Source organism: Cottoperca gobio, chromosome 6 (assembly GCF_900634415.1).
Source record: "Cottoperca gobio chromosome 6, fCotGob3.1, whole genome shotgun sequence".
Lineage (NCBI taxonomy): Eukaryota > Metazoa > Chordata > Actinopteri > Perciformes > Bovichtidae > Cottoperca > Cottoperca gobio.
In genome coordinates, this window is record NC_041360.1 from 12,571,170 (window position 1) to 12,588,926 (window position 17,757).

The 17,757-nt window shown below is 38.8% G+C and overlaps 1 protein-coding gene across 1 annotated transcript in view; it reads right to left on the minus strand.

Moving 5' to 3' along the window:
- Positions 1 to 17,757, minus strand: part of itpr2 (inositol 1,4,5-trisphosphate receptor, type 2) — a 59,784-nt gene that overhangs the window by 34,770 nt on the left and 7,257 nt on the right. The window contains 27 exon segments of the mRNA XM_029433147.1: positions 1,416 to 1,667; positions 1,774 to 1,974; positions 2,205 to 2,327; positions 2,461 to 2,586; positions 2,676 to 2,762; positions 3,330 to 3,497; positions 3,823 to 3,988; positions 4,141 to 4,198; positions 4,298 to 4,421; positions 4,540 to 4,727; positions 5,541 to 5,688; positions 5,812 to 5,959; positions 6,047 to 6,298; positions 6,638 to 6,820; positions 7,087 to 7,206; positions 7,949 to 8,121; positions 8,926 to 9,084; positions 9,346 to 9,487; positions 9,584 to 9,744; positions 9,842 to 9,941; positions 11,635 to 11,786; positions 12,050 to 12,121; positions 13,852 to 13,896; positions 14,210 to 14,305; positions 15,408 to 15,554; positions 15,702 to 15,785; positions 16,103 to 16,201. Coding sequence (XP_029289007.1) covers positions 1,416 to 1,667; positions 1,774 to 1,974; positions 2,205 to 2,327; positions 2,461 to 2,586; positions 2,676 to 2,762; positions 3,330 to 3,497; positions 3,823 to 3,988; positions 4,141 to 4,198; positions 4,298 to 4,421; positions 4,540 to 4,727; positions 5,541 to 5,688; positions 5,812 to 5,959; positions 6,047 to 6,298; positions 6,638 to 6,820; positions 7,087 to 7,206; positions 7,949 to 8,121; positions 8,926 to 9,084; positions 9,346 to 9,487; positions 9,584 to 9,744; positions 9,842 to 9,941; positions 11,635 to 11,786; positions 12,050 to 12,121; positions 13,852 to 13,896; positions 14,210 to 14,305; positions 15,408 to 15,554; positions 15,702 to 15,785; positions 16,103 to 16,201 — 3,774 coding nt within the window.

The window sequence follows — 17,757 nt, forward strand, 5'->3', positions numbered from 1 at the left end:
GCTATGCGGATGACACACAGCTGTACATCTCTGCTGAACCAAATGATACTACAGCTATTAACTCCATCACCACATGTCTGTCAGCAATAAATAAATGGATGAGCAATAATTTCTTAAAATTAAATGAGAACAAAACTAAAATCCTACTAGTAGGTCCTGTAACAAAAAGAGAGATGATGCTGAATAACATGGGGAAACTTACTCCTTTGATTAAAGCTGAAGTTACAAGTCTTGGTGTTATCATAGACTCAGATCTAAGCTTTAAATCCCACATAAACAAGGTGACAAAAACATCATTATTCCACCTTAGAAATATAGCTAAAATCAGACAATTTATAAATCAAAAGGATGCTGAAAAACTAATCCATGCTTTTATCTCAAGCCGACTCGATTACTGTAATGCACTCTTTACCGGCCTTCCAAAATTAACAACGGAGAGACTTCAACTCATCCAAAACTCTGCAGCAAGGCTGCTGACTAGAACCAAGAGGAGAGACCACATCAGTCCAGTGTTAGCTACTCTACACTGGCTTTTAGAATTTATTTTAAGGTCCTCCTTCTTGTATACAAAGCCCTAAACGGAACCGCACCAAGTTACACTTCCAACTCTCTAATAAACAATGTGCCCCCAAGAACATTACGATCATCCACTACTGGTTTATTAAATGTTCCCAGAAACATCCAAAAGAAAATTGGGGATGCAGCCTTTAGCAATTATGCACCAAAGCTATGGAACACTTTACCTGCAGACATCAGGGAGACAAGCTCGCTCAATATCTTCTAAAGTAAGCTAAAAACACATCTCTTTACTTTAGCCTTTTACTGGTGATATTTTATACAATCTTTAATGCTGCTACTTTATGCCACTTTAAACTCATTTAACTTTTATTAAAGCTGCTATTTTATATCCTTGCTATTAGCCTTTTAATATACATTTTACTAAATGCTTTTATTCTGTAAAGACTATTTTAATTCTGATCTCTTTACTTTAGCCTTTTAATGGTGATATGTTACTGCTGCTACTCTATGCCACTTTAAGCTAATTTAAATGATTTCATTCTGTACTGTGATGAATGTGGTTTCCCGGCAGGACGGTCGTTAAGTACGGCACAGATGCGGAAACGAGGCATGACTTCCAATGTTATTATATACTATTTTAATTCTGCTATTTTTATAATGGTACTTCACACTTATTTACATCAGCACTGTGATTATTGTACTGTAAATGCTCTTATTCTGCCTATTCTTGTACTAATTGTTATGTTTTTGCTGTGAAGCACTTTGGGCTGCAATGCTTGTATGAAAGGTGCTATACAAAGAAAGCTTATTATTATTATTATTATTATTAATATTATTATTATACCATAAAACTCAAGCTTTGTTATTATTATCAAGTACAATCATGCAGCCTTTACCTCTGGTATACAGTGGATATCAGTGACAACTTTGACAATGTCGTCCAGTGGTAGCAGAGAGTTGCATTTCAGCTCAGTGTAGACGTTCTTGCCCTCGGTGCAGGCAGCCAGTAGCTCCACAAGCGTGTTGTGGTAGGCCAGAGCTCCATCCTCATCTGTCCGCTCTCGCTCTGAGCCCATCATCTGCAGCAACACCGGGAACGAGGAGCGGTCATTGTAGAACACCAGCACGTCTTCGCCTCCGTTCACCAGCTGGACACACAAACAGGGATCCAAAGAAAAGAAACAGTTACGCTCACGAATGAATTAAAAGTACAAATGCTATCATTAAAAAAAAAAAAGAAAAAAAGAATCTCACCTCTGTCATGACCTTATCCTGACATTTCTTCACATACTTCCCATCTGCTTTCACAATGGTTTGCAGGAACTTGAGGTACTGAACGTGTCTTCCGTGTGTTTCAATGCAGTGGACAAAATGATGGACCACACGGTCGCTGATCTCGTGGCACAGCAGGTAGTTGTTCATAAAGATGTGACGCATTGTCTCAGCTTCAAGCAACTGGTGAAATATGGGAAGCATAATTCAAGATTCATTCATGGTTCTTGCTTATAAAAACCGGACAACATATAACTTTTCAATTGTCAGGTTGCTGTTGTTTTGGATCCTGTATTTTTCATTATAAGCTAATTCTGCTGATGCTACGGCATGCTTTACTAGAAAAGAGAACCTCCATAAAAATATAAGGCATGTCAACAAGGGATAAGTACAGCAAGGTCGTATGAATTTACCCCTGGAGTGAGGAAGAGGTTCAGGTGTTTATGTAGCAGAACTTGGTTCTGAGAGTTTCCTCTGCAGAAATTTTGCAGAAATGCATGAGCCAGGGTCATGATCTCATTCATCTTCTCATCACTCTGTGCAAAGGCAAATAAAAGGAAAGATTATTAGAGAGAATGTAAGAAAGCGAGACATCAAGAAACCATGTTGTGCTAAGATTTGACAGCAACATCACGAGCCATTCACTTGGCTGTTTTGGTTGTTACTCACCTTCTCATAGGGGATCTGCAGCAGGTCCAGCACCACAGTATGGGCCCCCATGTTCTTCAGCAGCCTCTGCTGCTGCACACGACTCTTCTTACAGGGAGAACACAGCTTACTGAGCCGAAGTAGGATCTAAATATTAGAAACATAGGTGTATTATGGACAGACTAAAGAACAAACGTATATATACACATATATAGAAATATAGACATTGAGCTCACCTCTTTGACAATGTTGTAGTTGTTTGATTTGTTGCAGTCAATTTGAGGTTTATTATCTCCATCCTGCACTGGGCTCAGGACAACCTCCTGGCAAGACACATACATGAAGAAAAAACAAGCCTTTAGTAACTACATTCAATTATTCTTTCTGATTTCATTCATTTAAATGTAATAATAGTTTAATTGTTGTAGGTTTATGCCACAGTTAACTACAGCTCCACAATGTATATTTGTTTACTTCAAAAAGGTTTATCTTTGGCATGCACACTACCTCTACATCCTATCTCTAATTACCAGCCATTTGTCAGTGTGGTTAGAAAGTCTGTGCTCTGATCCCCGTTTTTCACATTATTGCAACAATAATGCACACTACATGTTACAGGCCTGACAAATAAAAACTGATTTAGAGCAGATTCCTGTTCTGCCAGACATTATTTTTCATTATTCCTTCGTACCAAGCCAACAACAGCTTTCCATCAGCTTTGATGAACAATGACAACAAACAGAGAGACCTTTTGCAGTGCAGCTGAATGAATGATGGGATGTTTAAGTTAAATATAGTAACTTCCTGTGGAGAAATAAATATCACACTAAAAAGGTGAATTTCTGCTTTTCTGCTTTAATGGAGGATACCATTAAAACAAGGTACAGCACCTCAATGTTCTGTTCTTTTCCCTGTCTGACCCCCAGGTCCTCGCTGCTGTAGACTCCACTCTTCTCCACCCACAGCTCCGACTTCTCCACAGTCAGGCGCAGCTGGTCCAGGTCTGCCTTGATCTGCTTGTAGTTCTCTACATCCTGCTCTGACACAAGCAGCTGGACCTGGAAGACACACAGACACGCATACACTGGATGAGAAATAAACCAGACACAAAGATATTAAAAGAACAATTGTGTGTGAAAGCATATCTCTGCCAAGATAGTCTCAGTGCACCACTTAGGAAATGCAGAGCATTGTTAAAATGTGAGCTTGTGCAGCTCTAGCTCCTAGCTGAGGAAGCTGTTAGTGAGACAGTTTACAACAGCTGCTGTTTAGCCCTTTGGAGAAACCTCCTAATCCAGACTGATTAACTCAGGAAGTACCTAATGCCACACTCTGTCAGCTCACCAAGTAACAAATGCTGGAGTTTAACTGTGGTGTCGCTACCTGTTTGAAGGCCTGCAGCACCTCAGATCTTTGGCTGAAGTGCTTGAAAATGAGCTGCAGCGAGCCGGACACCAGCGGGGGGTAATCTTGCATGATGAGATGGATCAGAACCCTCAAAAACGTCCGGCCTCCCTCATCGTCCAGCTCCACCGCACTCAACTCTGAGCTGAAATCACAATTAAGCTTAGACAGGAGTTTTAAAGCAGATGCAATTATTTCCAAAGAGACAAAGGAATCAGGTCAAAAACAATCAGCTTACATCTTTAATTCATTTCTCTCTGTGAATGTTTGATTTTATTTAAGCACAGCTTCACCTACCTCCCTGCTAACATGCTCTCTGCTTTGGTTGCAATCTCATCTATGTCTGGTTCAGAAGCTGGCGACAAAAGAAAGGAGACAACAGGTCAGTAAACACCTCATTTAGAAGGTCAAAAGAAAGCTTTAATACTTGCATTAAGAGAGAATAAAGTCTCACGTGTGATAGGGAGCAAATCAGACACAGAACCAGAGGTTTCAGTTATGCTCTTGTCCCCAAATTCTTTCTTGTAGATTGACAACAAGTATGTGATCCTATAATCTAACCTCACACTCAGGATGAACTATCAGGGAAACAAAAAGTAGACAAAAATAGAATCAAACACTGAAATATTTTGATTTTTATTAATGCCAAATTGAAACCACAAATCACTAAAAGTACTTCCAGTAGTCGGCGCTTACTTGCAGGATCTCGATGATCTTCAGCTTGGTGTCCATCACCGTGACATCCTCATTGTCCGGCAGGAAGTGTCCTCTCCCGTAGCGCAGGGACGGAGAGGTGTCAGGGAGGCTGTGCGGCACACCTCGACTCATCATAATCTGAGTCATCATTTCTCCAACTCCGTGGATCGTACGAAGGACATTGTTGCCTAAATGAAACATTCATCTTCACACACTTTGTATTGGGTGTGTGCAATTTACACAGTTGACATATTTCAGCTCAAGCCTGAGAAACTTTGACTATGTGTATCATAAGAGCTAAAACAATGATGATGTCCCTGAGGCAAATTAAAAGGATTGCCCAGAACTTTTTGCAGCTGGACTAAAAATAAATCTGTTATTGTTTCCAGTCCATTAAAACCTAACACTTTTATATTTACCACTTTGTCCACGTTTATTAAACATTTCCAGAAAAGCTGTTTTTAACCCAGTTGCAATCCATCCTAAATCCTAAATCCCTTCCATGAGCAGATCTTCATATTTTGGTTCCACTGACGCCCAGGCTTCTTCAACTGGCCTAAAAACTCTATCAAGAACTAAAAAGAATATTATCCTATTTGTTTTCTCCCTCTGCTAGATCCTTGTTACATTCACAGTTGAATTCTAAATCCTAATGCTTTCATGCACAACCTTGCTCCTGCATACATTTATTAACTGCTGCATCCATATTTCCCATCTAGAAACCTGAGGACTATTGACGCTGGGCTCTTCTCTGTACTTTGGTCATAATATTAAACTGAATCATGTTTTTTTTATTAGCTTTCTACATTCCATTAGACAAATGATGGAAGTGCTTCCTACCTGTTCATTTATCTTAGTCCCTTAACCAGGAAACAACCAGATAAAGTTTTACTTATTAGCTTTAAACTTTCCATCTACTGTTTAAAGCACTACATAAAAAAGATAACCATAGTTGACCAACGCAATGAAATAATCGATGTATGCTGTGTAACTGCACTGACCAGCCTCTGGGCTCTTGTTGAGTTTGTTCATGAAGTTGAGAGGGTGCTGGACAATATCCAGGATGGCCAGCAGAGTGCGTGTGAGGCGCAGCAGCTCACTAAAGCTATAGAATCCGAAGTAAACCAGGTTACGAGCCAGATTCACCACCTGGAAGAGAGAAGAAAAACATCCTGATAAAACCTTAACAGTGGCACATACAAATACATGCATGAAGCACAACTTGAGACTGATATAGCCTACTGCATGCCAGTGTGGAAATGTTTATTTTACCTCAAGCGTGAGCTCATTCTTGTCTTTATCCCCAAATGGAAAAGGCTGGCTGACCACATCTTTGAGGTATTCTTCCACAAACTCCATGGTGGACGCAAACTTCCTCTTCATCTCCTCTGTTGATGCGTCGGTGGACTCATACTCAAACCTGTGGGAAAGCACAATCACAATCTGCATGTGTTGACTCGCAAAATACGCCTGTAAATACACACAAATCACACAGACGGACGCTCACTCGTGGATGGTGATCTTGGAGGGGATCTCGGTCCAGAGGCGGGCGTAGCGTACAGGCACCACGGCCTCCTGTGGGTCACGGTCCACGTGCATATGCAGCATGAGACGGCAGAAGGAGGCTCTGAGGTTGTACGGTAGGCAGTCGTCAAACATGCAGCGCAGGATCAGATCCACAGGTAGCTGACAGGAGATCTGGTTGATGGCTAGGTACTGGCGGTCCAGACACATTTTAGCAAAGAGGTTCAACTGGTACCTACAGAGGAGGCGAGGGATGTTTTGGTTTTGCAGAATGAACATGCAAAGAAAACGGGGGGGAAATGTCAGTGAGTGACCAGCAATTATATGTATTATGATACTTGACCTTATAAGTCATTAATAAAATGCTTTATAATGTGTTATAAATATATTAATAATGTGCTATAACAATGAGTGCTTAGAACTATGATTATTCAGTGCTATGAGCAGATTATTCCGCATTATAAGTATGAGAATAATACACTATAGACATAGACCTCGTTTCAGCTGTTGTTGTGTTACCGGGGTAAGAAGGTGTAGTACATAGAGGAACTAAAAGCACGAATGCCACTGTCACCTGTAATAGGTGACGATGTCTACATCCATCTTGTGGTTGCCCTTGGCATCCTGGGCCAGGTGGCGAATGGATTTGCCGTGAGGCTCCTTGTGGCTGTCGATCCAGTAGAGCCAAACCTCCTCCTCCTCCACCTCCTCCTGCAGTGGAGAGGACTCCAGGGTGGTCTCGGTGTTAGGGATTAGTCTGTGGGAGGGGTGGGGGGGGGTGAGAAAGGGGGGCGAGGGAGAGAGTGTGACATAAAGCACTTGCTAGAAAAATTGCACACATTACACTCTGGCGTAGAGCTGCTGCTGAAAATTTCTATTTCACAACAGGCACACTGGCGGAAGCAGCCCATGCTTTAGAGTGTACCGAATGTGCGTGTTTGTACAGGTTTGAAAATGATGGATTGAAATATGACAGGATCAACTTGGATGTATTAAATATAGAAACCACAGGGTGTGACTCACTTGGTCTGGATGAGGATATCTGCGTTGGTGGGGTTCAGCATAAATTTACAGATAAGCTCCTGTGTGACGGGGATGGCAGTCTTGTTGGACACGCAGAGATCAGACAGATAATCCAGGAATCTGGAAGAGGAGAGTAAACATCAAACATCACGTTTAACAAATATTCTACACGCAAGGAAAACACGAAACATGGAAGTTTGTGTGTATTCCTGTAACATCTTTGTCTGTCCCGCCTTTTCCATGTAATCTTGATTGTTATGTTCCTTCATATGACAGACGTGACACTATTGTGATTTGACATGTAAAGCAGGGGGACACAATAACAGCAACACCTTTTAATAAATTATGCACTTCAATACAACTCCACAAAAAGATGGAGGAACACTGAATTTATTTTTCCTTTATTCTTAACCTTCTTTTTCTGTTGCTATTAAAAAAAGGTATATTATAGATAATTTCTCTGTATTGTCGTCTATAATTTTAACATTGTTTATCCATCATTTTGAATATATCTTCTGTTTTCAGCTGTGGTTGCCTGCGTTTGTTTTTGTTTGGGCAGATGGATGTGTTTAGACATGGGTGAGTGTTGTTCAGAAACCAAAAAGGTCCCTTCCCTTAACAGTTACCCTTTTATTCATTATTGACAATCAATAAAAAGACTAAAAGTAAACATTTTCACGGAAGTAGGGTTAAGTAGTTAAGATTCACATAATGTGTTCCTGTGTCAGTGTTCAGTCTCTGTTAACAAAAGTCTTATGTATGACTGCTAATTTTCATACACAATGTCACATTTTCCCCTTTTATTATATTATTAAATTGTCCCCTCGGGTCATCTATTCTTTCTGAGGTGTACATGTCTGACCTGGGCTCTCTGTTGCGCCTTAGCAGGTTGACGAAGGTCTCAATCTCTTTGGCTGTGATGTGTTTTTCCAGCAGCTTGCGGTTGTTGTGCAGCAGGGCAGTGATTGTGTCCTCAGCCAGGATCTCATATCCAATCTGAGACTGCATGATTGAGAACTTTTTGGCTATATATTCCTACGTGACACAAGAGACATATGGTTATAAACACTTTTCATAGTTGGAGTTGAGAGAAAAAGTAATGCAGGGAGCATAAACATGTGAAGAATCACTGCGTGTTCATTTCATCATCATCCAGGGAGAAGTTGTTGAACAAGATAACTTTTTCTTTTCTTTTTTTAAAAGCACCCTGATTCACCTTCATGAAGTTACCCATAGTTATATATGAGAGCTGCCTGTCACATCCACAGCCTGTTAGCCAGTGAGCAGCTCAACATGAGCAATTTGGGGTTAGTGAAGGCCAAATGACTGACTGTTCTATCAATGCATCTACAAGCTTTAATTTAGCTTACAAAATGCCACAAAAGCAAAAGTGCAGCAAAGCCCAAGTGAGGGTGTGCAATAGTCAAGTTTGCATGATGAGCACAAAAAATACTGAATTTGTATGAAATGAAATTTAGAAAAGTGAGCAAATCTTCCGAAAGGCGTAACTAGAAAATGTTTGCCATTTTTATTGGATAACATTTGTTAAAGGCAGGTATATGTAACGCTATGGTGGTAATTATGGCATAATGGCATATTAAATCACAGAAATTGTCATGACTTTTTTCTGTTGGTCCACTAATGGATCCAAAGACTGTTTGAGCACTACTTAGGTTCCTTGATTAAGGGCATCATTACAGCAGCTGTGATTTTTCCAGACAGTCGGACAGAATCTATGTTGATAAGCTCCCAGTGAATAACAATCTCTCTAAGTCCCTGATAATGAGCGTGTTAATGAGCCTGATGACAAACTTAATTGTGTAGAAGACAGAAACCTGCCTGGTTCTTGCGATAGTCCTGTTGGGAGTGGCGTAGCACCCTGTAGCAGAGTCTCAACATATACTTGAAGTGAGCATAGCGCTGGTCTCCCAAATCCTCCAACTTTAGCATTGGACCATCACCCTGATCTGTGAATGGAGCCTTCAGGATGCCAAAGATCTGGAGGAACAGAAACCCACATACAATGATGAAGAACCAACCACGGAAAATCTGAGGTTATTGTCAAATATCACACAAATGGGAATACGGTGTTAAGATTTACACTGGGCATCACTATACATCCTGGACCCTCATGTTAAACTTCAGATCAATTTGCATTCAGCAAGGACACACAGAAGTGTGTGTATGTGTATGTGTAGTGTGTGTGTGTGTGTGTGTGTGTGTGTGTGTGTGTGTGTGTGTGTGTGTGCTCGTGCTGACCTGGGCGAGGATGTTCTGTTCCCTCATGAGTTTCTGCCTCTCTCGATTGGGTGTGGAGGTCACCACGGACAGAACATCCTGGCCGTTGTTTGGTACCACACACACGAAGAAAGCCAGGTCCTCCAGGAGCTTAGTCACAAACCTGAAATATATATGAAGGGACAAAAATAACATATGAAATCATAAAATATGCACACCATCTTGTGTCACCTGTGTCGTCATGCTCATACGTCCGTACCTCCTCTCATTCTGAGCGATGTTGCCGTACTGAAGCTTCCTCACAGTGGACTCCAGGACCTTGCTGGCATCGTTGGCAAAGTCCAAGTCTCTGACCTCTGACAGAGGAACAGATACGATGGCAAAAGCCTCTTTGTCCTCTTTAGTGGGACAGGTGCCAATCTAATGTGATGGCCAAAAGAAATATTAAAATAATGCATCCATATTTGTTTTGCTTGTGTGTGTGTGTGTGCGAGCGTGTGTGTGTGCGTGTGTAGACCTTAAGCATAACAGGACGTTCCTCCTCTGCATCGATGGGGACGTTGGTGCTCGTCACCCAGGTGTTGGTGCACAGGTGCCTAAGTCTCACATAGGAGTTTCTGAAGAAGGATGGGACAAGTCATTTACACCACATATGATTTTTCTTTGATTGTATACTCGCTGCTGTTGTTGAACTAAAAAGTATCCATATCATATCTTAGCAACTATGGGATGGATGGTCATGACATTTGGTACAGACACGCATGTCCCCCTCAGGATGAATTGTAATAACTAAAGTGATCTCCTGATTTTGAATTTGTCAAAAACGTTTGTATTGGTATTGGGTTTTTATGACCAAATACTAATGCTAAACTAATGATATTGCCAGCCTCCTCAGCTGTTCTTTGTGTTTAGTGCAAATTAGCTAATGTTAGCATGCTAACACTCTTAACTAACTAATATGGTAACCAATATACCTGCTAAACACCAGCATGTTAGCATTGCCATGTAAATATGATAGCATGCCGACATTTATCTCAAAGCACAGCTGAGTAGGCCTACAGCCTCACAGAGCAGCTAAAGGCCCTGTCACACATATCCGTATGACAGAAACGTATGCCGGCGCATATGAAATATCGGCAATACGTTGATATAAATGAAGGATAAGTTGTGATCGAAGGAAGCAGACGATACGCTGAACACGCCCGACATACGGCCCTGTCACACAGTTCCGTATGGCAGAAACATGCCGGCGTATATAAAAGTACCTCAAACTTTGTCAGAGTCCAAATACGTCCAACTTTTCCACAGCGGTTCACGTCATGCTGATGCTGGAGAACGGCTAACATGCTGAACGCTAGCTGTACTCTAGAAACACGTTTAATAAGTTACTCCGTCGTCAGGCATAATGTTAACATAGGGTAGGAATAGGTTATCCACTCGTTGTCAATACATTGGCTGTAGGATTCACCATCAGCCGACGTAGCCTTTATCTAACGTTCCTCTAACGTAGTCACGTAGGTATTCACGTAGGTAAATATTCACGTACGTATTCCGTATTCACGTATGTCTAACGTAACGTCAGCATATCTTATGAAGCACACGTCGGGTACGTCCGGTAATTTTGAACATGTTCAAAACATCAGCGTTCAACAACGCACCCCAGCGTAACACAGTGAGCTCTTAACGAATACTACTTATACCTTACCTTATATCTACGTAAACCAGCGTGTTGCCGATATTTTGTATACGCCATGTTTTTGTATACGTTATGCATTCGTTGGGTATTCGTCTGATACATTTTGTATAAGTGATACTCTATCAATAGGTTAGACATGTGTATCTGTATATGTTCACTTTTCCGATCCGATCCGATGAAAAGTTGGACGTATTTGGACTCTGACAAATTTTCATATGTGCCGGCATACGTTTCTGTCATACGGATATGTGTGACAGGGCCTTAAGAGACTCAGTCTTTTTATAAAATACGTTTATATTGTGCCAATTGAATAAGAAACTTCCATTAGCTTCTTTTTCAGCAACACGCATTTGTGAAATGATCCAGTAACAAGAGTCAGTTTATTTCAGATTTTTGTATTACCAACAATAAAAGGACACTTACTTGAAGAACAGTCATAATATTAGATGGTTTGGAGTCAAAATAAGTGATATTATCTCACCCGAATAGCATATTTTCTGACAAAAACATCTGTGCTCTGTGCTGTGAAGTCTAGTGGAAAAGGCCCCCTGTGGGTACAACTACAGCAGATGTAACTTGTTGTTGTTACTGTTGCCTCCATATGAGTGACTGACCTGGGCACGAGACAGTCGGCCCGCTGCAGAGTGGTGGCATCCAGCTCAAATAGAGAGGCAATGTCATTCCCATGGGGAACAGAAACCAGGGTGAAAGCGATCTTCTCTGCTGCTTGATGCTTCCTCTTGGAGAACAAAGTATCTGTCTCATTCTACAGCACACAAACACACACACACACAAATAAAAAAACAACCATGCACACGCAGAGGACGTAGAAATTAGCGTCTGCAGTCTAAAAGCTTATATGGCTTATATGACAGTTAAGTCATTCGTCAAACAAAGTGGATTTTATTCTCTCCCGGCAATCTTTGAACATACAGTACACAGCACTACATGTTTAGTCTATATTGAAGTCTGTAACAGAAAGATGAATGCAGAGCTGTTGCAGAGTGTGTTTTCACTGTTGGACCTTACTTGTAGCAGATTTGGGCTGCAACTAATCATTACTTTGGTTATTGATCCTTCTTTTAGCTGTTTTTCAGGTCTCTAAAATGTAAAAAGAAAAAAGTTGGAATTGCCCATTAGAAGTTTACAGAGACTCAACTGATGTATTGAATTGCTTATTTTGTTAAATAAGCATAAAAAAACTTAAAATGTTGTTAGGATTAGTTGATTAATGATTTAGTGGCTCAACAGAAAATTAATAGACAATCTGCAACATTCACTGGTTCCAGCTTCTCAAATATACTGATATGCCAGATTTGATAGAAAATGTAATATCTTTGTTATTTTAACTGTTTGATAAAAGAAGCAATATAGCCACTATTTTCTGACATCTTATAGACAAAATGAAAGATCAGAAAACTAATCTGCAGACTAATAGATACTTAAAGTAATTCAGAATAATTCAGTTTCTAATAATAAGATACAGAAAAAAGGCTCATTCTCACGTGTTTATAGCTGCAACAAGCAAACAATTTGTATATTACTTTAAATAATGACCTAACACAAGATAAATACACAGGATACTGTAACAATAAGTGTTACAATAACTACAATTATCTTTTTGTCCATAATGATTAAGTGATAAATAGTTTAGCGCTAAAGGCAGTGTGCACAGCAGGACAACACATCTTCTTACCTTCATGTCCAGCAGCACTGGGCCACAATGTTAAACTGCACACACACACACTTTACATTTCTTGATAAATTATGTATATCTAGCTATATTCAAAAAAAATCTGCCTCATTTCAGTAAACAGCAATTGTTATGTTGAGTATTAGTAAGTCTATGCAAGGCTGAGCACAGACGTGTTTTGCGTTAGTTGCCATATCTTTCCACAGATACTCGTGGAGATTCTGATAAATGAGCCCAACTGTTGATAAGATCTATAATTGAGGACGGACGGATGTGAGCCAAACTATACTGTCACAGCTTCTTACACTAATGAGGTATCAAATTAAACAGAGATGTAGCCAGAGAGCTATGGCTTCTCTGAATATTGTGCTAGACACTGCGGTACGCAGGCTGCTACAATCTGCGCTGTGCAGATGCAGCACATAATGGCAAGGGTTAATTTCTCCCACTGTTCTCTGCATGTCAATGGGAAGCTCCCCAGAGCTGCCTCCACGCCTCAGCTTCTCTTTCCTCCCACTCCTCTCCTCTCTCCTCTCACCCCCCCCTCTGCTGGTGACTCACCCCACCCGCTTAGCACAGGCGAGTGGAGCAGAGCAGACAGCACGTCTGCCTTCCCTCCATCCCCTCTCGCAGGGCACCCCCACACCCAGACGTTATGTAAGGAGCCCCCTGTGTGTCTGAAATTCAGCATGTGCATGAGAAAGTGTGTGAGGCTGGGAGACTTTGTGTGAGTGTTCCTCGCACTGCCAGAATACAAATGTGCAAGGTAGCTAAGAGCTGAAAGAAATGTCTAGATATAGATTCAGTTTGTTTGTGAGTGAAGGAGAACTGGTGGTATTGCATAACCAACGGGTGAGGAGACAGAGAAGGGCCTGAAGTTGGACAGACAATGTATAACTGCTGAGATAATAGTTATTTCCATGAAAACATTGGAATAATCTTCTCTCCTGGTCACCAACTCATCCTCTCATTCAGTCAAATCGGACTCATGATGGTGTAAAATTATATTTGTATTGCTGCCGTCTTGAAACATTAATAACAACTTAGTACATTAATGTGAACGATCTGTTAGTATGAGTCAGTGTGAGATTGGGTGTCAGTGACTCTGCAGCTGAATGTGCTTGTTTGACTGACTCACCTCTCCTTTGGGCTCCACTGTGTTGTCTTTGAATTCAGGGTTCACCTGCAGAGAAATCACTCAGTGACTTCAAATATTGAAAGCCCAGAAGATTTTCCTGTCATTATCATCCTCATAACCCCAAATCCAAACTGTTCAACTGCAGATGGGTGATAGGTACCATATCAATGGGAACACTGCCACCTGCAGCATATCATCTAAAATCCCCTTCAATTGTGCTTATTCAGAAACTGTAAATTAGAGACTTTCAGTGGGGAAAAAAAGTGGCTCAGACAAGCTACTCAATAAAAGTACTGTGTAATTAATCCCAAAGATGAGCAGCTACAACATTTACTAGATGAAAAAGAGTAAAACTCACTTCAGCTGCGAGGTAATTCCCAGTCGCCAGGTGTTTGAAGCGGAAGAGGCTGTTCCACTGACCGGCTCCACCTCTACAGGGGTCATAGTGCACAACCTGGCATGGAAACACATTGTGTACAATTTCATTAGGTATTACAACAATACTCATTTAGTTTCTGGTGTATATGCTATATTAAGTATCTGTTAATGAGTACCAAATGATTTGTCTATCTATAAACATTTCAACACTTTGTTAATAACTGGTTTGTAAACTGTCTATTAACATTATGTGGATGCTATTATAAAGTTACAACTGATGATTATAATTCCTGGTTAAGTGTCAAATAAATACTTAAATAATAAAGCATCTATAAACATTATTTAGATAGTTAGTTAATACCTTGTTGATGGTTAATAATTGGTTTCTGGTCCAGCTATCTAGGTCATGTGTATAGATGATTTATGAAATATTTCTTAAAGGTTTACAAATCATTTGGTAATCATTAGCAAATAGGTTTGTAATCAGAATGCAATTGTTATCTTCCCTTATGACACAATATATAATTTAGAAACTAATTATTTCAAAGTACGCAAACTAATCACCAGATAACGTACGTTATAGCATTACTAATAATAAGTCAACATTATTAATTATAATGGTATTGTTTGTAAACATTAAAAATAATTGTTAACTAAAATTGAACTAACTATAAATGTATTATTTATTAATGATGGGTTTTATAAATACGTTGCCGTTTCTGGCTTTGTTTAGCAGTTTAACAGCTCCTTGTAGGAAAGGATTAGTTTAACAGCAGAGCATGATTTCTTTTTTATTATTTATCATACAAAGAGACAATAATTTACAAACCAAATTAGTTCCAGTGAAACCAACACCACATTGTCAGTTTGATCACTGTATTACTGTGTGCCAAGTGTTTGTCAGACTGGTGCAACAACATGTCAACAATAGATATGGTAACATAAGTACACGCTGGCACAAACCGTAGAGGGACAACAGGAACTGATAGAGAGGAACATATAGTACAGTAGACAGTGTACTACAAGAACTAAAGGTTAAAGAGATAGAAAGTATGCATCATCGAAGAGGAACTGATGGCCCAAACGTGTGAGAAATGCTCCTTAAAATGTGACAAAACTGAAAATGCAAGTACATCAATTTGAATCAATGATGTTCTCAAAATTTTTGTGTGTTTCACCTCGATCTCCCAGAGAGCCTTGGAGCTGGTAGCAGAGGTGGCAGACTGCCGCAGTGTGGTCCGGAGAAAGACGTGCTGCTGCTTCTTGTACTCGTCACCGGTCAGAAATTTCTCCTGCTCAGCGTGAAACAGCCTCACCACGTCTCCCTGACGGAGGACAAAAGGCAAAACATGAGACTGCTGCAAGATAACTGCAAGCTGTTTGCTCTGAAGACATGCAAACTTGATGCGGTTGTATTTAAAAAAAAAAAGATGTGCTGAGGAAAGAGATCTAAAAGCGATTAAACACCATACCCCCTTTAGCACGTCTTCCCTGTAGTCGCTAAACTTCATGAACAAGGTGACCTTCCAGCTGGTGTTACAGTTAACAGCATTAACCTGCAGCATGAAGAAGAGAGTAAGGGGTAACCACAACATGAAATTAAGACTTTTATCACACATGTCCGTTGAAATCACAGCAATCAACCTTTTAGAAATGTTCATGCTTCAACCACAGTTTAAAGACACGACACACAGTTACATTAAAATCTATTATTTTATTTTTATGGAAATATTAGTCTAAGTACATGTGCCGTGTATTTTGTGCAACATTTCCAAATAAAAACATTTAAGAAAAATCTAGCTGTAGATAGACAGCTAGTTTTCTCTGTCAGTTTTGTGTTTCAGCACTGACAATATAGATGAAATAGTCCCACCTCTTTACAGCCGGTGTTGTCTAGCAACTCGATGTTACTGGCATGGAGAGGCTGCCCTGCGTTCACTGGCATCAGCACCACCTTGTCTCCAACCACCACCTTCAACCCAATTAGAGACAGTCATATCCCAGCACAGGTGAAGACACAGGTTGGTAAACTTTGTTTAAAAGTGTTCAAAGTGTTCAAATGGATTAAGCAGGAAGTAAGAGTGTGTTCATGCAAGATGCTTGTCAAAAGTCTGCAAACATCTCCTTATTTATATATATTTTTTAAATAGGTGCTTTGTGCAACAGCAACAAGCGGAGCTTCACATGGTTGAGCTGTTCACGGTGGGGCTGGGCGATATGGCCAAAATCTTCTATCACAATATAGGTAATTTCATATCTCGATAACATAACATAAATGTTTCAAGTGAAAAAAATTAATAAAACTATATATATATATATATATATATATATATATATATATATATATATATATATATATATACATACATATATATATATATATATATATATGTGTATGTATATATATATATATATCTATATATTATCTGTTGTGTGTGTGTGTGTATGTGTAGGTGTATATATATATCACACACACACATATAGGGCACAATTAGGACATGTTCACTATGGGGTGTACTCACTTTTGTTGCCAGCTGTTTAGACATTAACAGCTGTGTACTGAGTAATTTTCAAAGACAATAAATCTATACTGTTATTCAAGGCAGCACACTGACTACTTTAAGTTATATCAAAGTTTCAGTAGGATAATTTATCCCCTGAAAGGATATAACAGAATATTTCAAAAATCTAAAGGGTGTACTCACTTTTGAGATATACTGTATGTATGTAATGTGTATATATATATATATAATATACATACATATCTACATAAAAAACATATTATATACACATATATATATATATATATATATATATTATGCTATATATATATATAATACACATATATATATATACACATATATATGATATATATTATAGTAGATATTATTATTATATATATATATATATACCATATATAATATCTAGATATATATATATATATATATATATATAATATATCATACACATATATATAATCTATATATATATATATATATATATATATATATATATATATATATATATCTATTATACTATAAAAATATATATATTACCGACTATCTATATTATATCTATCTCTCTATATCCTATCCTCTCTCCCTCCATCTATAGATCTATCTCTCTATCATATATCTCTATCTTATATCTCTATATATATATATATATATCTATCTTATATTCTGATATATATATATATATATGAGATCTGTAATATATCTATATATATAATATCTACATCATATATATATATATACATAATTATATATATAATATATATATATATAGATATATATATATATATATATATATATATATATATAATTCTCTCTCTTATATATATATGATATATATATATATATATATATATAATATATATATAACAGAGTGGTAATTTAAAGTGTGATGTAAAACAAAAACCGCAATTTAACACATTTGAGTTAGTATGCGCTTATTATGATCAATCAACGACATAACTGGGTATCACAATATACAGTATGATTTCATCGGGATACGATTCCATTGAAA